Below are 23,512 nucleotides of genomic sequence, written 5' to 3' on the forward strand. Positions count from 1 at the left end.
TTTGTTGACATTTAATTTATAGGACTCCCCAGTCCGGCCCTCATCTCCTGTGTAAGCGTGAATTCACTATCTCATCTGAGATTTCTTCCTTTAAGCATCTTGAGACATGGTGTCTCTCTTTCCTAGCTTGGGCGTGTGCCATTCAAGCCTCCCTCACTTGCTGAGTTCGCCCCCTCCCTTTTCTGAATTCGGCTGGATTTCTGAATTCTGTTAACCCTAGAGACAATGTCTCGTTCATCAGCGTGTCTCCAAAAACCAAGCGCCGGTCACTCAAATGCAGGTGAATAGAGGAAGGAGGGTTACGTTGTGGATGGACCCCAAGATCCCTCAGGGTCCACCCTGTTCTCAGCTGAGTCTCCTGAGAACAATGGAAAATCCAAGGTATCACCAGGGACTGCTTGATGTGTCCTCGACAATCAGTCTCATATTTACACACACACACACACACACACACACACACACACACACACACACACACACAAATGTCTACAACCTCTCATCATCAATCTCCCTGAGAACAAAGTGAAGCCGGGTTTGTTTCCAGGCACGCCTGGAACTATCTGAGGACCGGTGAGGCGGAGGGTTACTTTTCAGCACTATAACCCTCCGCTCGAGGCGTGTCACCGCGGCTGCTGCTCCTCAGACACCAGGGGGCGCAATCTCACCGCATCCCTGGTCTTGGCGGATTCCACACCGCCCCAGGGTGTAGTCAGGAAACCTGGGAATTGTAGTCCTGGGAAATGACAAGGAGCCGTGTTGCTTTCTGGGACTTGTAGTGTAACACTTAGAGGCAGGAGATGAGCTTAAGCTCGCACATTAAGTGAAAGAACTACTACTCCCAGAGGGCCACGGACTAGAGGGCGGTGTCGGGTTCCGTCGAGTGACACTTCGAAGTTGCTTTTGAATGATCAGCGTGACTGGGTAAGTTTGATTGACCAAAGCTCCAGTTCTTAACAGAGCTCTCCAAAGACCTTTTCATATTCCAGCGTGGGGGCCTCTTTGTCTCTCAGTGCCAGAATCTGCGCGTTAATCTTTGCTCTTCATCGTCTCTGTTTCCTATTCAGATAAGTCCTGTGAGAATACACCCCGCACCTAAGCCCTCCCAGGGTCATCGAGGACTGTCACTCCCTCACCTGAGGTTCCTGCCCTGACCTTGCCTCACGTCCCTGAGAGAGGGCAGCTCTGTGTCCTTCACGCTGCGCTCGACTCTTCGCTGTCCTGTTTTCCATACTGATGGAAGAAGACACCCAAATTCTTCCTCGTAGTGCTGTGATCTTGAAGTGCAGCAAAGAACTCTGTCTGCCTCACTCTCCCTGACCTTGGGCGAATCACTCAGGCTCTCTGGGACTCACTCCTCCTCCTCCTCCTCCTCCTCCTCCTCCCCCCCTCTTCCTTTTCCTCGTCTTTACCCTTTTTCCTCTTCTTCCTCTTCCTCGTCTCCTTTTTTCTTCCTCCGTCACTTTTCCTCCTTTTTCTCCTCCTCTTCCTTCTGCTCCTCCTCCCCCTCTGTTCCTCCTTCTCTTCTTCTTTTATATTTCAGTGGATGAAATTACTTTGTAAACTGCAAGGCCTCCACAAGCAGCAGAGGTTCTCTTTGTGCCGTTTGTTGCTGCCCTAGAACGGTCCTATCCGGCGGCTTTTCTCATTTTACCACCTCGTTGCTCAATCCCATCCCTGGAGTTCTTGATGTCTTCATCTAAAACCAGGTTATTTCTTCACTTCCCCCAGAGTCCAAAGATCAGATAGGCCCCAAGCCCACAGCCAGCAGAGAGCTTTGTCTGAAAGGATTCCCAAGAGGGGTGCTTGTCCTGGACTCTGGCCTGTGATGAGAAAGTCCACGGGGCTGGCAGGGGGACAGAGCTGCTCTCCCTGGGAGCAGGAATGCAGAGCCCGTTCTTTCCTTCCTGGGCCTCTTTAGTGGACTGTGGTAGGTGTGTCTCAGGCGTGAAAAGCCCGAGAGAGAAGAATTCATTTTGCCAAAGGACCTATGCCAGAAATAACAGAAGGCCTCAGCTGGGTGTGCTGTTGAAAGAGCAACAGGACTGCTGAATAGCTGCTGACATTTTTATGAATAGTTACGTGTCTCTGGCCTTAGGCTGTATCAGTTTTCTCCTTTAAACTTTACTTATGAATGTCCCTATGTTACATATATGTAAGTCAGTCTTGGAGGAGTCATAAAAAGAATTGGTTCATAGCTGCCTTACAGAGTCATAGTGTCTTCAATATGTCAGATATTCTACACACATAGCCTTTAACCTCCTGAGCAGCTGTAAGTGACGGGTTTAGAGTTGAAGGCATTTGTTGAAGATCTCACTGCTGGGGCTGGCTGGCTGGCTCAGTGGGTAAAGGTACCGCCATGCCTGGTGACCTGAGTTCTATTCCAGGAACAACCCTTACGGTGGAAGGAGAGAACCAACTCTTGAGGATTGTTCTCTGACCTCCACATGGGTGCCCTGGCACACCCTCCAATAAATAAAGTGTGTGTGTGTGTGTGTGTGTGTGTGTGTGTGTGTGTGTGGTGTGTAGCAGAGATTGAATACAAAGTCACCTAAACTTCTCTTTTTCTCTCTATAGTATAGAGCCTTATTTTTTTTGATAATTATGACAGATTAAAAAATAATTGAGCTGGGAAACCTAGAGAGATGGCTCATCAGTTATGAGCATGGCTGCTCTTCCAGAGGACCCAGGTTCAGTTCCCAGCACCCGCGTGGCAGCTCACAACTGTCTGTGGCTGCAGTTCCAGGGGCTCTGGCACCTCCACAGACACACATGCAGACAGAACACCAATGCACATAAAAAAGTAATTGAGCTGGATGCTGGAGTACAGACCTCAGATCCTGGTACCTGTGAAGTAGACAAGGAGATCTTGAATTGGGGGCATGCCTGGGCTACACAGAGAGACCCTGTCTTAGAACAACCAAGGAAAAGAATTGGGGAATTTTAAAATCATGTGCTACCCGTGGAAAGCACATGCTAGATAGTTTGTCCTACTGGCTAAAGCAGGCTTTTTACCCCCTGGGGTTCATGTGTAGAGAAAAAGCACAAGTGTGAAATTACATAGCACTCATTGAAGAAAGTCTTTTTTGTTTGGTTGGTTTTTTTTGTTTTTTGTTTGTTTGTTTGTTTGTTTGTTTGAGACAGGGTTTCTCTGTGTAGCCCTGGCTGTCCTGGAACTCACTCTGTAGATCAGGCTGGCCTCGAACTCAGAAATCCACCTGCCTCTGGCTCCCAAGTGCTGGGATTACAGGCGTGTGCCACCACTGCCTGGTGAAGAAAGTCCTTTTTTAAAGACGTGTTTATTCTGCGTGTGACTGAGCACCTGCATCCCATGGTACATGCATTGACATCAGATTTCCTCTCTTCATAATGCAGTTTCTGGAATCGAACACAGAACCTCAGGCTTACAGGCCAGCTTCTTTGCCTGCTGAGCCTTCTTGCCCACATGAACCAGTGTGTTTCTGGGTGGCCGTGGCTGTTTTTCCAATGAGAAGATAGAGAGGTCCACAGGGCACACTCAGGGTTTTGGTGCATGTGTGCGTGCATGTCCGAATGAAAGAAAAGACCCCGCCTCTGCCAAAGAACTCTCAAGAGATTCTCAAATCCTGCTACCCAGAAACACCTAGGACTTAATTACAAAAAAAAAAAAAAAATTAACTTGGGGTTGGGAGTGTAGCATAGTTGGGAAGCACTTGCCTGCATGTGAAAAGCCCTGCGTTCTAGCCCAAGCCCCTCAAAAATTGAAAGAAAGGAAGGAAGGAAGGAGCCGGGCGGTGGTGGCATACACCTGTGATCCCCAGCTCTGGGAGGCAGAGGAAGGTGGATTTCTGAGTTCGAGGCCAGCCTGGTCTACAGAGTGAGTTCCAGGACAGCCAGGGCTACACAGAGAAGTCTTGAAAAAAAAGAAAAGAAAAGAAGGAAGATAGCAAGCACTGACTTCTCCACAGCTGAAAGAGTTACACTATTAGAGATTGTAGAACAGTTGGGTTGTGGGTTCAGAAACCTCTGATACAGATTTCACATGATTTACTGTGAGAAGCAAGTCACTGAGTCAGCCAACGCAGGCACCACACCTCCAGCTGCCTGAGCAGCCTGTGTGGGGAGGCTAGGTAAGGGAGAAAGGCCATGCTTAGACCTGAGAGGAGGGCAGGGAGGGGCTTTAGGAACGTGTCCCAGTGCCCTGGGAGGTCTCACTGGGCCTGGATGATAGTGAGGCTCTGGCCAGGCCCTGCCTGAGCTGTGGAGCTGTGGAGAGCTGGGGAGCACAGCTGACCGATCCCCCCTCCCCCAGAAAATCCTATGGCATTTATGAGAGACAAGGCTGGGTGTCTCTTCATGCTAGTTTAAACGAGATTGGCTTTTGATCTCTTTTTTCATCTTTCTTGGGCATCAGTTAGCGTGAGCCTGGGGAACTCTGGATGTCTTCAGGTTAGCCTCAGTCTGTCCAGTTGTCTTTAGTTTTTTTGTTTTTTGTTTTTTGCTTTTTTTGCCAAGCAGAACTTAACTTTGACACTCCCTCCCAGAAGCCTGCCAGGATCTCCAAGGTCCTGTGCATCCCACCTCCATGCTCCACGACTCTTTTGAAATATACTTCCCTGATACCTGACCCAAAATGCCTCACCCTGCCTCACCTTTGCCTGTCCCCTCTTTCTTTTGGGTCCCAAATCTACACAGTTGCCAAACTCCATTGTTTCCGCTTTTCTCAAGATTGCCAAATGGGTCTAGATACTCAAGCCAGGTACTGTGCAAGGCGCTTTAATTGCATGGTTTCATTAATCTCCATAGCAACCACAAGGCTGACACAAATCCTGGTTTGCAGATACAGAATCAGGCTGAGAGAGACCAGGTTAACTTGCCCAAGCTAGGTAGCAAAGCAGATGGGTCGGGGGCTTGGGGCTTTCATGGTGAGACAGCTTAGTGGCTAAGGTGCTTGTCTCACAGATATGAGGACATAAGTTCAGATCCTTAGGGCTCACGTTAAAAAAAAAAAGAAGAAAAGAAAAGAAAAAATCTGGGTGTGGTCGCACATGACTTTAACACCGCCCCCAGGAGACCGGCAGGTGGATCTCTGAGTTCAAAGTTAGCTTGGTGAACATTGCAAGTTCCAGGACAGCCTGGGATACTTAAAAAGACCCTGTACCTTACCCCCCCCCCCCCAAAAAAAAAAAGCAATCCAGAGGCCAGTGAGATGGCTCAGAGGATAGAGACACTTGCTGCTAAACGTGACAGAGTTTGATCTCTGGGACCCTCAAAGTAGGAGAGAAGCGACTCCCTCCAGACGTGGTCAAGCTCCAAGCTCACCGGAGACTGAGTCTCAAACAAAAGGGTGGGAGGCACGTGAGAACCAACAGGGGAGGTTGCCCTCCGCAGGCACACGGTTACGCTTACCCCACCCACGGGAACGCGTGGGAGCTTGCGCGCGCGCGCCCCTTTCTCCGGCTTCTGCCAGCACTAAACTGCCCCCGAGTCTCACACACTTTCTCTTCTATCCTGCCTTCCCCTGCTCTCTGCTCCCACGCTCAGGGGACTCTCTCTCTCTCTCTCTCTCTCTCTCTCTCTCTCTCCTCAGAACTCCAGTGGCATTTTATCTGTCTTTGAACGACAAGAGCTGCAGCTGCTTCGCCGTCATGTGATCCACATGTGTCCCGCAGCTGCAGTCTTGGCTCTCCAGTGTGTGCACTCAGCCCCGGGGGAGGGGACGGAGGGAGGGAGGGGCGGGGAGACCGGCAGAGGCTCCTCCCCCTTTCCCACTGGCTGAGCGGTCTGCAGCCTGCAACAAACTTAGCTCCCCCTCCCCTGCCTCCCCCGTCCTCCTTTTTGTAATAGTGGGTGTCTTAAAATTTGCACTGGAAGAACAAAAGAGGAAAAGGAATAGTAGAAAGAAAATTATTGCCCTCCCAACATTAAATAGAGTGACTCTTTGGGGTTCTTGGGGTTTTCCTCTGGACCAGATGATTGGAAGGCAGGGAGGTTGTGTGTGTGTGTGTGTGTGTGTGTTTGTGTGTGTGTGTGTTAACAGCTGTGACCTTGAGCCGCTCTCGGGGTCTCTCAGGACTGTGACTTCTTTAGTAATGCACATGGGTGTTCCGAGGTGGGGACAGGGGTGATTGCAGGGAACCCTGGCTGGCAGCAACCTTTTCCAAAGTCTCTTTTTGCCCAGGCATGCACTGACTTGCACACTGACTCTCCCAGAGGAGGAATCAAAATGTTCAAACAAACCATGACGGGGGCGGGGGGGCCCCGGGATAGGACCCCCGCCCATGCAGGTGACTTTGGCTGTAAGGAGTGGTGTAGGTTATGAGTTAGACCTCATAGCAGGATAAACTCTCTCTGCCTTGCTCTCCAGTCTGTAAAATCGTGCAGCTACCTCACTCCTCAGCAAGCTGTTGAGGGGGTTGGATGGAACAGTGTTTAGCAGGGACTTAGGACAGTGCTAGCTGAGGAAGAGCTGGACCTCAGTAGTGTTATTAGCCAGGAAAGGCTAAGTCTGGGTGGGCTGTGATCACTACAGCAGTCCTGGTCGGGGATAGCTGCATGGTGGGTGCAGTGTCTGTATGTATTAATCCTGAGACAGTCTCACGCATCCAGGCTTGCCTTGAACTCCTAACCCTCCGGACACAACCCTCCTCCAGGTGTTCATTGCCGTAGCTATTTATTGCAGTTCTGGGACTCGAACCCAGGGCTCCTTGTATGCTAGAACTGAACACACCCTTGTGGTTTGAAGGGTTTGAGGGATCTGAGGACTAGCTCATCACCCCCCATCTCCTCACCCCACTAGAAGGAAATGAAGACCACAGTCTGCGGGGGCTGGGAACGGAGTGGGTCGCTGGTGTGTGTAAGGCCCCGGCTTTCACCCCGCCCCTGCAGAGAGACAACCGAAAGACCAGCCTGCAAACGGTGCCAAAGTAGCGAGTGCAGATACTGCGTATGATTTAGTGAGTCGCTGGCAGGAAGGTCCGTTGGGGTGATAAGGCTGTCAGGAAGTGGACAGGGTTGACACACGACCTAGAGAAACAACAAGCGAGGAAGAGACCAGCAAGAGGCTCTTCTGCGCTCTGTCTTGCAGCCAGCAAGTTCCAGAGCCCCTGGCCTCGGCCCAGCTGGTGATGAGATGGGGGCCGGCCCCCTCTGTGTGCTTCCCGCCCATCTCGGGACCCCACCACATTGGCTGCACAGATGTGATGGAGGGTCACAGTCTTGAGGTAAGTGTCCCAAGCTCCACCTCTGCTCTACTCCACTGTGGTGGCTTCATCACCACAGGTCCAGGTGTGTAAGTTCTGGGCCGCTGAGTTACAGCTGGGCAGGGCTTGGTCATCAGCCCTTAGGCCTGCTTTCCTACCGGGGTTTTAAATTCCTCATTCAAACTATTAGAACCTCTCCAGATGACAGAGACTGAGTTCTTTCTCCAGCAAGGAGGAGCCAGAGGCACCCAGAGACCCTTTCTCCCTGTCTTGAGTCCGGGTATCTGATCCTAGAGAGGTTTTTTGGTGCCACCTGATGTAGGGGAATGGGGGAGGCACAGTGGGTCGCAGGCCACTGTCCCGACTCCGGCTTGGGTGCGAAGGTCGTTCTTGTCTCTGTCCTCCTGGTCACTCCTCTCCGGCTTCCTGCCTATTCTAGGCTTTCCTTCTTCTTTGTTTCCTCTTCTACCTCCTCCTCTTTCCTTTTTAGACATTTTTGAGGTTTCTCATGTAGCTCAGGCTGCCCTCCAACGGGAAATGTAGCCAAGAATAACCATCAACCCCAGATCCTTTCTTTCATCTCCAGGGTTCCAGGCACGTGCCATCATGACCAGCAGGATCCTTAGGTTCCCACCCCACCCCCACCCCCAGACAGGGTTTCTCTGTGTAGCCCTGGAACTCATTCTGTAGACCAGGCCGACCTTGAACTCAGAAATCCACCTGCCTCTGCCTCCCAAGTGCTGGGATTAAAAAGGCGTGCATCACCACTGCCTGACTTTGGTTGGACTCACCTCTCTTCTGTGAGAGACAACCCCTCTCCTGCTCCATCTCCTGACCAAACATACTGCTGTCACTGAGTTTATCTTAAGAGCAAAGATCTAGCCCCCCCTAACCCCACCCTTGTTCTCACCAAGCCTAGATCCACAGTGTGGTGCCATTCCAGGATGTAATTAGAAATGCACTTGACAATCAGAAGAACATAAGCCTTCTGATGTGCTAGCAACAGAATTGTTTCTGGATCTGAGGAAGCCCCTGTTTCTCTCTGTGCTGGTGTGTCCAGCCTGGCTGGAACCCAGACTCCTGCTGACCTAAAATGCTAAGCTGCTTGGTGCCAGCAGCTGTTCCCCTCTTTCCTCCAGGGGAGCCTCTTCCGACTCTTCTACCCTTGCCAAGCATCGGAGAAGTGCGAGCAGCCCCTGTGGATCCCCCGCTATGAGTACTGCATGGGCCTGGCTGACTACCTGCAGTATAACAGGCGCTGGGTGGGCTTGCTGTTCAACGTGGGTCTCGGTAAGGCTGGCCTGGCCCTGGCTGCTTCCCCAGTTGCCTGGTTACGTCCCCAGGGAAACCCAGGCAGACGCAATCATTGTTTACCTTGCACAGTCGAGACCTTGGTTTGGAGAGATGGGAGAGAATTGAATGCCTGAGAATCTGGGCCATCGGTTCAAGTCCAGGCTTTGTAATTTACTGGCAGTGGGACTCCTGCCAGTTTTTGTAGATCTGTGGTACGTGTAGAAGTGGAACCTCTTGGGCAGTGTTTGGGGCGACAGATGGGACACAGTACTGACTGTGATCCCTGAAGCCAGCGTGTATTCTTATCCACTCTACAGACACCCCCCCTTTTTCCAGTACTGGGGAGCATCCAGGCCTCATACGAGCTAGGCCAGGGCTCTGCCACTTACCACTTAGCTGTATCCCGCTAGCCACACGCTCCACCGTTGCTCGCTCCAGCAGCTGTGTCGGACACTCCTGGCTCCCAGGAGCACCCGCTCTCCTGCAGCATGCCTGCTGCTCTTGTTTTCCTACCCTGTCCCAAGACCCTACCCCAGGGTTCCCCCTGTGGCCTTGGCTTCTCACAGATCTGCCCCAGATTTCTTCAGGGCTGCCCCTTTGGGTCTTTTTCCCCTGGTGGTTCTGGAGAGGGGAGGACCACATATCTCCCCCCACTACCCCCCTCCCCACTCAGGCTGCCCGTGATGGGCAGCCAGAGTCTACAGACCGTGTCTCTGCCAGGATCTTGTCGCTTGCCTGTTAGCTGGAACGGCCCCTTTAAGACAAAGGAATCTGGATACCCTTTGATCATCTTGTCCCATGGCCTAGGAGGCTTCAGGTAAGAGCTTTGCCCCTGGACCTTTCCTACCCTTGCTATCTTACTCCCACCACGCCCCTCGCCAGAGCATTGGGCCATCCTGCCCTACACCTGGGCTCCATAAGGCTTCTCACTTGTGACTCGCTTTTGCCTGACCTTTTTGCATGACTGCCCACTAAGTGAATAAAATGGGAATACGGGTCAAACATTCATTGGTAAGAAGTCACAACGATTTTAGGACAATGATTTGGAATGCATATTGCCTTACTACTCATTAAAACCAAAGGAAATTTGCATACTAACCAGCTGGGTGTGTTATTTTTGTATAAAGAATTTGACTCTAAGCTGAACATTTGATAGAGTATCTTTTCACAATAGATTATTTTTTTTTATAATCATCAATGTTGAGAATTCTGTTTCGCATAAACACATAGCACAAAATGACAGGAGTATGTTTAAGGCCATTCCAGAAACTGGAAATTTTGTCTTAATCTCAAGCCAAGATCCATTTAACACTGTGTGTGTGTGTGTGTGTGTGTGTGTGTGTGTGTGTGTGTGTGTGTAACTCAGTTTAGCAACCCAGACACCAGTCTTTTTTAAGATTTATTTTTATTCTTTTAATTATGTGTGTAGATCGAGTGTCTGTTCGTGTGGGTGTAGGTGCTCATGGAAACCTAAGGTGTCAGATCTGGAACTGAAATTACCGATGGCTGTGAGGCACAGGAAACAGGTGCTGGGAATCAAATCCTGGACTTCTGTAAGAGCAGCCTGTGCTCTTAACTGTTGAATGGTCCTGGTCACCTGGTCCAGGTACCAGTCTTTAAAGATTTCTTTATTTTTATGAATATGCTGTAGCTGTCTTCAAACACACCAGAAGAGTTCATCAGATCCCATTACAGATGGTTGTGAGCCACCATGTGGTTGCTGGCAATTTAACTCAGGACCTCTGGAAGAGCATCAGTGCTCTGAACTACTGAGCCTTCTCTCCCGCCCCCCCCCCCCCCAGTCTTTAAAAATACAACATTCTAATACAATGCAATCCACAAATAGACCAACTTGGTACTTACCTGGTAGGAAAACACGAAAAGCCATTGCTCTCTGTAAGTCGGCCATTGTATTATCATAATAAGCACAGAGATCTTTGTCCAGTAAAAACACTGCAGTTTGTGACATGCAGTGGTATCAGATCTACGTTCAGGTGTTTCGGGTAGCCTCTTTGACACATGAAGGGCACGAGAGTATGCAGAGCACACATGTGTGTGCAGAACCCAAGGCTGTGGAAGTTTCCAGGTGCAGCCTGGGCCAAGCACTGTCAGAAACACCTTGGCTTTACCTCGACTTTGATTTTCAGTACATTTTTATTTTTTTGGCCGTCTGGAATTTGCTAGCCTGCATGTATGGCCTGACCTACCTACGGCCGTGTCCCCGAGTGGGCTAGGGACACTGCCACTCTCTGAGCCTCGATTTCCACACCTGGAGGCTGAGGGGTGTGGCTTCCATGTGTGGTTTTTGAGGTTTCAGTTGGATCAGTGCCTATGAGATGCACGGCCTGCCCGTCTCTCCTCATTCCGTGGAGAGATGTGGTGGTCGTATGTTTGATAATCTTTTACAACTGGCCTCAACTTCATAATTCAGTATCTGGACAGGATGGCTCCCAGGACTTTCTCTGTATGTCACAGCTGTCTATAACTCCAGCTCCGACCTGACACCATGGGGTGATATTTAGCTTGTGACAGTGGGTACGCACGCTTACTTAAGTTTGTTAGTTCTCTCTCTGTTCACCCGTGAATATCTATGTCTGGTTTATATCCCAGAGTGCCACACAGCTCAGAAGCTGCCAGCCCTCCAACTTTTGTCTACACTATAGCCAAGGAGATCGCTTCTAAAGCTGGCAGTGTGGCAGAATGACGTCGGTCATGAGTTTGGGGCAGTGTGTGTTGTGTGGTGATACCACATTTTAATAGCGCTTTAAAACTTAATTCTGCTTTTTAAGCTTTCAGTGATCGAGAGTACAGGTTTGTGCATCCGTTGCTGATGGATACCTGTCCTGACCCTTCTATGAGGCTGAGTTTTCAAGGACTATTTGTGCTTCTTCCCAGTATTTAACATAATCACAGTGTGTTTTAAAGATGATTTGTTCTAGTTTTAATTGTATATGTATGTGTGCATTAGTATGCATGTGGTGTGCATCGTGTATGTATGTACATATGTGTATGTTTGTATGTGTGTGCATGTGTGATATATGTGTGTATGTATATATGTATGTATCTGTATGTGGTATGTTGTGTATTGTGTGTATGCATATGTATATATGCATGTTTGTATGTGTGTATATGTGTATACATGTTTGTATGTTTGTATGGGTGTATGTATGTATGTATGTATATGTGTGTGGTATATATATATATATGTATGTGTGTGTGTTTTTGCGTGCATGTGTGTACATGATCATAGGTGTCTGAAGAAGGATGAAGAACATCAGGTCCCCTGGAGCTGGAGTTTCAGGTGGTTGTGAGCCTCCCAACATGGTTACTGGAACTGCATGTGGGTCCTCTGCAGGAGCAGTACTCTATCTGTGTGTTACTCACACGCACGATTATGTTCCAGTGCCTCTCTTCCCTGCTCGACTGTAACCTTGTGAAGACAGATGCCACTCTAGTCTTCTCTGCCCCAGTGCCTAGGACAGTGTCTACAAGTCATAGTTTCCCAGTACATACCCATCCCCGAAAGAGCACAGGGCTGTTTCGCTGGATTTTTGTTCATTCAGCCAACTTCTGTAAGTACCCACTGGATGTCGGCCCCTGGAACAAAGAGAAAGTGGGAAATCCAGGCACGCACACATCCGGGAGTCGCTCACATGAGGAGCCGGCATCCAGGCAGGCATAACTAGTGGATGGCCAGAAGTGGAGACTAGGTATGAAGACAAGGCTGGCGAGTCGAGTGATTTCTCTGCTGGTCTCTTTTGTAGTAAACCAAGAGCCTGCCTTGAGTAGAAGAGTTCCTGTGTGTGTGCGCAACAGTGCCTGTGAGCATGTGTGTATGTGTGCACAGGTGTTAGCTACCTTAGCAGAATGAAGCTAGGAAGCACTCCCTCGCCCCCCACCCCCTGTAGCTATGCTGGAGAGGGCCATGGAGATGGAATGTGGAGGTGGCCCTTTTGACTAGGAATCACCACTGGCGTGCCTTTCCTCAGTAGACCAAAGGGAGCCAGGAGAAACAGCCTTCGTTAACTAGGAGTGAAATTCCAAGAGAAAGGGGAAGAGGGGAGTGGTGGTCAAAGGTCAGTTTCTTCTTTAGCTTGTCTGGTTGATTTCACCTTGACATCCTTCCCCGGTTCACAGACATTTGTCTGCCCAACCCAGGGAGGAGCGTGTGTATGTAAACACTGCCTAACAGGCTTCCAGAGCACCATAGTTCCCTGTGCTCCCCACACAGCCCTCTGAAGTAGGCAGATAGGAGCTCCTGGGCCCTGCGCAGTAGGCAGCAACATGCCTACTTTACACAGTGCACACCAGGAAGGGGAAGGATCCGGAGCCATTCGTCCTGCTCACTGCCTCTCTAGAAACACGGAAGACATGGGAAGGAGTTTTTAGAAACTGCCTTTCCTGTATAAGTTAGAAAGGTGTATTTAACAGAAAGCCCCGAACATTGGTTTGTAGGACACGATCAGATTCCTTTCTTGCCTAGGGTTTGGGTGCATGCCTGTACTCACAGGCTTGAGGGGCTGAGACAAGGGAATCCTGAGTGTAAATGTGGTCTGGACTACAAAAGAAGAAAACACCACCAACCACCAACCCAAACGACTTTATTTCTCTCTCAGTTAAAGCAAGCTAGAAGGGCTGGGGGTGGTGACACCTGCCTTGGCCCCAGCACTGAGAAGGAGGAGGAGGAGGAGCAGGGGGAGGAGGAAGAGGAAGAGGAAAAGGAGGAGGAAGAGAAAGAGGAGGAGGAGGATCAAAAGTTCATGGTCATCTAGTGCCAAGTAGTGAGTTTAGGCTAGCCTTAGCTACATAAAACTCTGCATCAAAACAAAAGAAAGGGGAGTGGGAGTCAGGGATAGACTATTAGGGTTGCTGTTGTAGTTATATGAATATAACAGGGAATAATCAGACCGTAAAGTTACCTCCTAACCTAGGATGGCTGCTTTTGTTCAGCCGTATGTCTGCATCTCTGGCAGTATAAAGAGAACACTCTACTCTTTAAAGGGAATCCCCGGATAGCTCTATGTAATACAGCCATCTGCATCTCAGTTATTAGAGCTATTTGCTCCGTTCTAAACTGTCTGCTCTATGTGACTCTTAAAAGCCTTAGGATATGGTTGGTCAATGTCGAGCCATGCTTCAGGTGTGAAATATACACCAGAGAGTCCAAAGGCTGCCCAGGAGTAAAAGAGTACAATGGCGTTTCAGTAATGACAATTTTAATTATATTTTAAAATTACTTTGGGTTATATAGGTTACAATAGGTTAAATAAGGCATAGTAACTCTAATAGGCTATTATAGCTTATATTAGTAATTTCAATAATGTTAGTATGCTTTTTCTTATTTTTAAAGAAAAGATTAAAAATAGTTTTTTTAGTTATGTGTATGTGTATGCGTGTATGTGCACATGTGTGCAGATACCCATTGTGGCCAGAAGAGGGCATCAGACCAGTTGGAACTGGAGTTATGGGCAGTTGGAGCAGCAAGTGCTTTTAACAGCTATCTCTTCTGCTCTGTGTTTCTTCTTATTTGTTTTGAGATAAGATCTTGATGCATAGACAAGGCTAGCCCTGAACTCCTGATTCCACTTTCATGTACCAAGTGCTAGGATAACATGTGTGCGCTAGCATTCCCGACCTGGCTGCCTTCCTGCCTTCCTTTTTTTTTTTTTTTTTTTTTTTTTTTTTTTTGGACAGGAACTCATGTATCCCAAGCTAGCTTTATACTTACCATGTAACTAAGGATAACTTGGAACTCCTGATATTCCTGCTTCTGTCTTCCAAGTTCTGGGATTATAATTCCATGCTACCACAACTGGCTTAAAAAAACCCTTTGTTTTTGGCCCAGTGGGCCTTGAACCTATCACTTTGTGCATGCCATAGGCAGGTGTTCTACCATTGAGCTACAGCTCCTGTCTGTGTGTGTGCGTGTGTGTGTGTGTGTGTGTGTGTGTAGGTGGTTTTCTTACATGTATGTCTGTATATCACATGCATGCAATCCCTGTAGAGGCCAGAAGAGGGCACTGGATCCCCTGTGACTGCAGTTTACAGGTGGTTGTAAGCCACCATGTGGGTGCTGAGAGTCCAGCCTGGGCCTCCAAACGAGCAGCTCGTGCTCTTAACTGCTGAGCCAGCTTTCCAGCTGCCTCAACGTCCCTTTTTAACTTTTTTTAAAAACATGACTACTTGAAAACGTCTAATTACTTTGATTGGTATTTGTGTGTGTATTTAAAATGTATTATTATCATATGTGATACTTGTGGACTTAATTTGTGGAAGGCAGAAAATAACTTTGCAAAGTAAATTTTCTCCTTCCACCCATTACGTGTGCTCTGGGGATCAGATTCAGGTTGCGAGGCTAGTGAGGCAAACGCCTTGACAGATGAGTCATCTTGCTAGCCCCTGTGTGGCTTTAAAAAATATTATGCTGAGCATAATATTCCAAGGCCAGCCTGGACTGCAGTCATAGAGAGTTCCAGGCCAACCGGGGTTATGTACTGAGACCCTGCGCAGTGGGTCAAGTGCTTGCTGTGCAAGCATAAGACTGACTTGAGTTTGATTGGCAAAGCCCATATATAAAATCTGGCCATTACACACACACACACACACACACACACACACACACACACACACACACACTTCCACTAGAGCAGTCAGATTGTCTGGGGTTGGGGTGGGCTGGTTCAGTGGGGTGGAGAGGCTCATCAGTTTGAAGACTGTCTTGCAAACACACTGTGGAGGACACCAGGGACCTATCTGCACTATCTGGGGAAGGTACTTGGGGAGGGCCACCCATGACACCTACCTAGCTAGTGTTCTGAGGTGGCCACTACTGGAGCGTGGGTAACACTGGGCCATGCTTTTGACCTATGCTCCTCATGACTCTCCAGGGCGTTGTACTCGGCCTTCTGCATGGAGCTGGCCTCCCGTGGCTTTGTGGTTGCTGCTGTAGAGCACAGGTGAGGGGCAGAACCCAGAGTTGCAATTGGATGCTGTGATGAGCTAGGTATAGGCTAGTTGCCTATCAATCTTCTTCTTCTTCTTCTTCTTCTTCTTCTTCTTCTTCTTCTTCTTCTTCTTCTTCTTCTTCTTCTTCTTCTTCCTCTCCTCTTCCTTCTTATTTTCTTCTTTTCCTCCTCCTCCTCCTCTTCTAAAGGTTTATTTATTTAATGTATATGAGTACACTGTAGCTGTCTTCAGACACACCAGAAGAGGGCATCAGATCCCATTACAGAGGGTTGTGAGCCATCATGTGGTTGCTGGGAATTGAACTCAGGACCTTCAGAAGAGCAGTCAGTGCTCTTAACCGCTGAGCCATCTCTCCAGCCCCCTCAAAACCATTATAACCATTTAAAGGGGTAGAACAACAAAGCCCAAAGGTGTCCATTAGCTGCCTGAAAGGGACACAGCTGACTCTGGGCTCAAACGCAGGCCTGTCCCTGACCTGTGTTTATTCTGCTCTCCTGTGTGTGCCCCGATTGTCTCTCCTGTGTGTGCCCCGATTGTCTCTCCTGTGTGTGCCCCGATCATCACTCCTGTGTGTGCCCCGATCGTCTCTCCCGTGTGTGCCCCGATCGTCTCTCCCGTGTGTGCCCCGATCATCTCTCCTGTGTGTGCCCTGATCATCTCTCCTGCGTGTGCCCTGATGGTCTCTCTTGCCAGCCAGGTGGAGAGCCCGTGTGTCATTGTTGTAAGGGAGACCTGGGTGCAGGGGAGAAGGACCCTCACCATTGTCTTTCTTTCTCCCCGATGACACGCGTGTCTCAGGGACCAGTCGGCCTCTGCCACCTACTTCCGCAAGCAGACCTCACAAGAGAGCTCGCCCGCTGAATCTCTGGAAGAGGAGTGGATTCCCTTCCGTCGAATCAAGGAAGGGGAGAAGGAATTCCATGTCAGGAATCCCCAGGTAGGCTTGTGCCGTGGCACAGTCACATCCTGCCAAGCAGAGATTTCAGCTCTTAGTTCTGGGATTGCAACCCCAGGTCAGGCGGACCTATGCTTTGGGCCTCTGGTAAGGGTCCCAGATGATGGGAAGTGGGAGTGGGGTTTGGGGGTGGTGGTGGTGTTAGCATCCCATAATCCCTTTTCCAGACAGCTCTTCAGTGACTTAAAGACCTCTCACTGGGTCCCACCCTCTAAAGACTCCATCTTCCAATAGCGTCCCCAGGAGGACCAGATCATTAGCATGAACTAGCAAGACTTCTCTCTCAAAAGACTCAGCATAGTAGGTCTGAGCTCTCCGTATCTGAGGGAATAAATAAATCCTCTGAATTGTAAGATGCTTGCATTTGCTGGAGAAATCCAGCTTAAGCCTGCTTAGGTGGCAAGGGTGCTGATTGGCTCATGCGGGTAGGAGGTAGGGAGAGGGAGACCCTGGAGCTCGCAGCCTTGCGGTGCCTGGGATTTGCTCATCCCTGTCTCTGCCAGGACTCCCTCCCGGCTGCAGGTTGGCTTACTTCCTGAGCTCCAGCCAGCTGTGACTTTGCAGATGTTTGGCTCATGAGCCCAGAACAAGGCTCCTGTGTTGTTTCTGAGTCCTCCCTCCCGGAGCGAAGTTCATTTTGAAAACTCCTACTAAAGGATTCCTAGCCTGGGGAGGAGAGGCAAAATGAAAATCGCCACCTAGAAATCCATTGTCAGATTGTTAGGGGGGGGGCAGGGTGGAGGACTCTGGGAGGAGGGGAGGCAGACAAAGGCACCGGCCTGTGGTATAAATGGACAAGTTGAACCAAACCAGCCCGAGAACAAGAACACTGTCCACTCCTTCTGGTGGAAAATTCTCTCATGTACATCCTGTCATCTGGCCATCCTCGGGGCCTGGTGGGTAGGCAAGTTGAATCTGAATTCTTAGGTCCACTCTCCATGCTGTCCCGAGAACCCGTGTGATCTGCGAGAGGCCTGCCCTGTTTGCTGAGACACGGTGGGCAGTCTCTTCTCCCATTGCATGGCTGGGGGTGGGGGGTGCTGAAGTCCTCACTGTGTGGTTGTGGGGTGCTACTGCAGACCATCTCCGTTGCAGGTGCACCAGCGGGCAGAAGAGTGTGTGCGCGTGCTGCGAATCCTTCAGGACGCCTCCGCTGGGAAGACCGTTGTCAACGTCTTCCCAGGTGGACTGGATCTGACGACTTTGAAGGTAATACAATGGTTGAGGTGACCCAGAGGTACATGGTCCTCACAGCCTCACTGACTCACACGGCTGCCGGGAGCACAGGCTGACCTCAGGCCTGCACAGTGAGATCCGCGGTCTTGGGCCATCAGTTCTGCATCTTACCTTTTGTACAGTGTCCTTGTGCATATGTGACCTCCATCCTCACAAGATTCCAGGCAAGAAACATGGTTGCTAGAAATCAAGGCCTGTGCCTGAACAGCCCCCAGAATCAAACAGAGAAGAGTCTCTTAGCTTCTAGTCTGTGGTCTTGTGTGGCTTACACGGTCCATATAGACCACTCACTGTGTCAGAGAGAGAGAGTATTTGGGTCCATCTGCCTAGGCTATGCCACATTCCCTGTCAAAGGAGCTGGAACACCAGAACTGAGGCCCCACTGTGCCACATGGTAGAGGAAAGTTCCTTCCCAAAGTCAGGGTGTTAAGGAGAAGTGACTCCCTGCAGCCCAGTAGCCAAGAAGGCTTCTGAAAGAGTCCTAAGAACCCTTCTAGAAGGCACAACACTGTCCTGGCTGGGGACTTGGAGACAGGGAGATGCAGAGTCTGCCTTGCAATGCCTGATCTTTGTCCTTTTCTCCTTTTCTCCTCTGATCTTTCTTTTCTTTGCCCTGTAATGTTAAAGCAAAATGTAGTAGCCTTTTCTTTTTTAAGTATCAGACACACAGACACACACACAGACACACAGACACGTACACACGCACACATGGGAGGGAGAAGACAGAGAGAGAGAGAGAGAGAGAGAGAGAGAGAGAGAGTTTTATCATGCTAGTTAATTTGTTTATTTGAGACAGGATCTTGATTCATAGCACAAGCTAGCTCAAAACTCATTACATAGTTCAGACTGACCTTGAACTCACAGCAGACGTTCTGCCTTAATCTCCCGAGTGCTAAGAGTGCTAAAGTTACAGATGTGAGCCACCACACCTAGGTAGTTAATCTTTTCCATGTTTTTTTCCTTGTTTTGTCTTTTTGAGACAGGGTCTTGTGCATCCTAGGCTGGCTTCAAACTTACTGGGTAGCTGAGGCTGGCCTTGAGCGCCTCCTGGCCCTCTGAAGTACTGGGATTTGGGGTGTGCACACCAGTGTACTGCTTACGGCTTATGTTTCATGTAATATTCTACTGGATGAATCCTACTGTGGTAAGGGCTCCCTAGTAAACCCATGGAGTCAATGCCTCTCTATGCCAGATGCAGACAGGCACAGTACCTGAAAACCGCATTTGGTTAAGAAAGTGGTGATGGAGGAGCTGGAGAGATGGCTTGTGGTTCTGAGTTCTGGCTGCCCTTCCGGAAGACTCAGGTTTGATTTTTTGGCACCCACCTAACCGCTCACAGCCACCTGGAACTCTACCTCCAGGGTATCCAGTACCTCCTCTGGCTTCTGTGGGCTCAGGCACAAAGTAGTATACAGACATGCATACAGGAAAACACCCATGCCCACAACCTAAAATTAAAATAAAAAAAAGACAGGGAAAGGTTTTTATGTCTCAACACCTTTCTCTCTCTCTCTCTCTCTCTCTCTCTCTCTCTCTCTCTCTCTCTGTCTGTCTGTCTCTCTGTCTCTCAAGACCTGTTTTAAAGGAAGGCACATATATCCATGTGTGGCCTAGAACCTGGACTCTGGTGGGCGTCAGTGACTGTTCACTGAGTGAAGAGGTAGCTCCCCAGGGCTGACGCACAGACCCACCCGCCTGAGATCAGGAGCGGCAACCACTGTCCTGCTGAATCTCAGAGGAAATAAGAAATCATCTAGCTAAGTAAACCTCACCCGTGAGGCTGAGTGAATCTGAACATCCGTTAGTTTCCCCCTGTAGTGAAGAAGAGAGCCTTCTCCCGCCACCCTGAGGAAGGCGGAGTGTCAGAGCCATCGACAGCACAAATAGATGCTTTTCCTCCCTCCTTCCCTCCCTCCCTTCTTTTCTTCCTTCCTTCCTTCCTTCCTTCCTTCCTTCCTTCCTTCCTCCCCCCTCTCTTTCTTTCTTTCTTTCTTTCTTTCTTTCTTTCTTTCTTTCTTTCTTTCTTTCTTTCTTTCTTTCTTTCTTTCTTTCTTTCTTATGCAGCAGTTTCCAGTACCCTGTGTGAGCATCACTGCCCCTAAAAGCTAACAGTTGGAGAAGCCAACATGTTCCTCTGAGAGCCCCAGGGAAGGCTAACTGCTGGGGCACATAGACCCGTCTCAGTGACTTCATCAATAGAAACGTCTCTCTCTTGTGTAGCATCCACAGGGTCCTGTGCTATAAGAGGCAGTCCCTGGGGTCCGGGCTCCTTTCAGAACTGGGTACTTAGGGCTTGGCACAAGCTAGAAAGCCACACCACCCGAGACTCCATTCATCTGAGGGCGCTACCCTGCGGACTCTTGAACTCAAATATATTACATACCTTAGGCCGGCAGAAGGACACAGGCAGGAAGCTACCTGAGAGCCTTGATAATGGACTATATATTCATCATATATATATATATATATATATATATATATATCACATATATCACATAATTTTAAATTATGTGTTAATGTGTGCATCTGCATGTATGCATGTACACATGAGTACAGGTATGTGTATGCAGAGGCCAGAGGTGTGGAATCCTCTGGAACTAGAGTTACAGGTGGTTATGAGCTTCCTGGTTTGGATGCTAGAAGTCAAACCCCAGTCCTCTGTTGAGCAGCAAAGTGCTCTTTACCATATAACCATCTCTCCAGCTCTGAAAGTTAGACTTTTGCTCAGACTGTTAGCCAGGGTCACCTGGCACTGCAGAGAAATGGTCTAGCTGCGCGTCCGGGGACAGATTTGGTGAGCAGCCAGCTGTCTATTTCCGAGTGATGTCAAGTGTAGCCATTGGGCAGGACGAGCAGCAGCCGCTGTGCTAATACCACTGTGCAGAGACACTGGCTGGGGGAGCACGTGCGGGAGAGCAATAAGTGCGCATGCGTGCGGTCCAGGTTTCCTTGTCTGTCCAGCCTCAAACTCCACTAGGGCGCTGGAGAAACTGTCGCTGGTTAGGGGCGGAAGAAGCAGCTGGTGGAAAGAAATCCTTGGGTGGGAGGCTTTTCTACGGAGCTGAGTTTGGAGGCATACAGATAGTCACTTAGGTTTAAAAGGCTAAGGAGTCCATCTGCCTTGGCAGCATCTCAGCCAAGGGGAAGAACGGACACACACCCGGGGCTAGAAGCAGAGGAGAGCCGGGCTTCTGAACAGAGGCTGGCGCGCAGAGCCTGCAGAGAGATCTCCCCAGCCCCTTAGCGGGCTTCGGTGGTGGCTTTTTATAAAACCATGCCCTGAAGGCTTCTGGGAACCACCAGAAATAGACACTCAGAGAGCAGACGGAGCGCAGAAACTCTCCCCTGGGCTGTAGATAAAAATTAGGACAGATCCACAGAGGAAGTGGAACCTGAGCGGCTTTCTGCACAAGCAGTCATCGCTCTAGGGCAAAATAGAGGGCACCGGCAGTTCCGTGTGCTTCTCCTGTGTCCCTGAGGTAGCCTTGAGGACCAGCTTGTGAGGCGGGAGCTGAGGAGCATCGGCTCACAACCTTCCTAACGCTTCGACCCTTTAATCCAGTTCCTCGTGCCATGGTGAACCCAGCCATAAAATTATTTTATTGCTACCTCATAACTGTAATTTTGCTACTATGATGAATCATAATGCAAGTATTTTGGGAGGTAGAGGGTTACCTAAGAGTCCACCCACAGGTTGAAAACCGCTGTCTAGAGGCTGAGAGGGGCCGCTTCTCAGCTGTTTTCAGATGAGCTGGTGAAACTTGGGTGTCTGTCTATCTGGGTACTCATAGAGGTAGGTGTCCCCAACCCCCCCAACTCCCCCACCCCCCACCCCGCCGCAGAGAGTCTCGGGAGCCAGAGGGTTATGAAGTCAAGGAGGGTACAAAGCCATGGCCACGGTGGCATCACAGCCTTTAACCCCAGCACTCAAGCAGAGGGAGGATTTCCATGAGTTTGAGGTCAGTGTGGTCTACAGAGTGGGTTCCAGGCCGGCAAGGGGTGCGTGGTGACTCTGTCTCAAAACAAGGCAGAAACAGAAAGTGTCCAGATGAAAAGCAGTCCTTGGAAGGTCGTTCACATGGAAGGCTGGCTCTCCAGGACGGAGGTCTTTTCTCTTTTCTTCTCTTTGCCTTACTGGGTGTCAAATCCAGAGCCTTTTAATGCCAGACCTGCTCTCTGACACTGATTAGCACCCCGGAAGTTCCTTGATTTGTTTTGTTTGTTTGTTTGTTTGTTTTATGTGCATCAGCGTGAGGGTGTCAGATCGCCTGGAGTTGGAGTTGCAGACAGTTGTGAGCTGTCACGTGGGTGCTGGGAATTGAACCCAGGTCCTGTGGAAAAGCAGCCCAGTGCTCTAAACCACGGAGCCTTCCCCCAGTCACCGCCTCACTGTGTGGCCCAGCCCAGGCTCGACCTTGCCCTCATTCTCCCTCAGAATCAAGCTAGCCAGTGTCGCCTCTCTGTGAGTGTCTGACTCAACTAAGTTCTCTGCTTTCCTCAGGGTGGCATCGACGTGAGCCGCGCGGCCGTGGTGGGACACTCCTTTGGAGGAGCCACGGCTGTTCTCGCTTTGACTCAGGAGGTCCAGTTTCGGTGAGTGCCGGTGATGCTGTGGCCGTCAAGCTTCACACACCATTCATTCATTCATTCATTCATTCATTCAGCAGGGATGTGTCACACAAGGGTTGAGTTCTGGGCTCTGTTTGATGGGCTGGGCATTCAGTGGTGATGAGCAAAAGTGATCTGACTTGAGAGATTAGGTTCTGGGGGAGGAGGGCAGCTAGCAAAGAAGCTAAAAATCCTTACACAGCACCTCAACGCAATGCAGAAAATAAACAGGCCAAGGGATATGATGTATACACCCATATCCATGCACTCTGGAGGCTGAGGCAGGAGGATCACAGAGTTCAAGGCAAACCTAAACAAGACCCTGTTGTTTTGGTTTTTGGCTTGTTGTTTTTGTTTTTGTTTGTTTTTTCGAGACAGGGTTTCTCTGTGTAGCCCTGGCTGTCCTGAAACTTACTCTGTAGATCAGGCTGGCTTCAAACTCAGAAATTTACCTGCCTCTGCCTCCCAAGTGCTGGAATCAAAGGGGTGCGCCACCACTGCCTGGCAAAAGATCCTATCTTAAAAAATAAAATAAAGGGGCTGAAGAGATGGCTCAGTAGTTAAGAGCACTGACTGCACTTCCAGAGGTCCTGAGTTCAGTTCCCAGCAACCACATGGTGGCTCACAACCATCTGTAGTGGGGTCTGATGCCCTCTTGTGGTATGTCTGAAGACAGCGACAGTGTTCTCACATAAAAGTAAACTATTTTTTAAAATGAAATGAAATAAAGAACATCATTAAAGAATTTTAGGCCGAGAAAGATGAATCACATTTTCGAAGCATCCTGGCTACCGTGTGATGTAGCGGGTCCACCTAAGCGCTGGCTGGGTACGGGCTGAGTCAGCAGAGCTAAGAGAGGATGTGGAGGTGGAGGGCGGGGATGGTGGACAGGGTCATATGCGTTTGAGTTGTAAGGCCACACGTCAGTGTAAGAGCGAGAGAACAGGAAGCGAGGCCTTACGGGCAGGTGCACCTGTCCTTGCAGTGGAAGGTGACCGTCCCTGCTGAAATGGAGAAGACAGAGTGCGTGTGCCTCTGAGTCACAGTGCCACAGGCTCGCCCTTGGTACCAAGGAAGTTTGCAGGGTTCCCTGCCACCACGGCTCAGGGCATCTTGTGTATGAGGGATTTGATGCTCCTAAAGTCTCTGCGTCTCCCTCCACCCCACCCCCGCCTCGCCCTGCTGTCCCGGGAGGCGTGACCCTTCTCACTGATCTCTGCATCAGGGGGGCTCAGCCCACAGTGGTCACTCACTAGTGAGCGAATGAGTGATTAAA

At 49.7% G+C, this 23,512-nt stretch overlaps 1 protein-coding gene across 1 annotated transcript in view; it reads left to right on the forward strand.

Annotated features, from left to right (window-relative positions):
- Positions 1–865: 865 nt before the first annotated feature.
- Positions 866–23,512, forward strand: part of Pafah2 (platelet activating factor acetylhydrolase 2) — a 31,386-nt gene continuing 8,739 nt past the window's right edge. Inside the window, exons 1-8 of the mRNA XM_052177689.1 lie at positions 866–921; positions 7,064–7,199; positions 8,318–8,468; positions 9,192–9,288; positions 15,359–15,427; positions 16,236–16,374; positions 17,488–17,601; positions 22,130–22,221. Of these exons, the coding sequence (XP_052033649.1) occupies positions 905–921; positions 7,064–7,199; positions 8,318–8,468; positions 9,192–9,288; positions 15,359–15,427; positions 16,236–16,374; positions 17,488–17,601; positions 22,130–22,221 (815 nt within the window). The 5' untranslated portion in view covers positions 866–904. The remainder of the gene's footprint in view (positions 922–7,063; positions 7,200–8,317; positions 8,469–9,191; positions 9,289–15,358; positions 15,428–16,235; positions 16,375–17,487; positions 17,602–22,129; positions 22,222–23,512) is intronic.

Source organism: Apodemus sylvaticus, chromosome 3 (genome assembly GCF_947179515.1).
Source record: "Apodemus sylvaticus chromosome 3, mApoSyl1.1, whole genome shotgun sequence".
NCBI lineage: Eukaryota > Metazoa > Chordata > Mammalia > Rodentia > Muridae > Apodemus > Apodemus sylvaticus.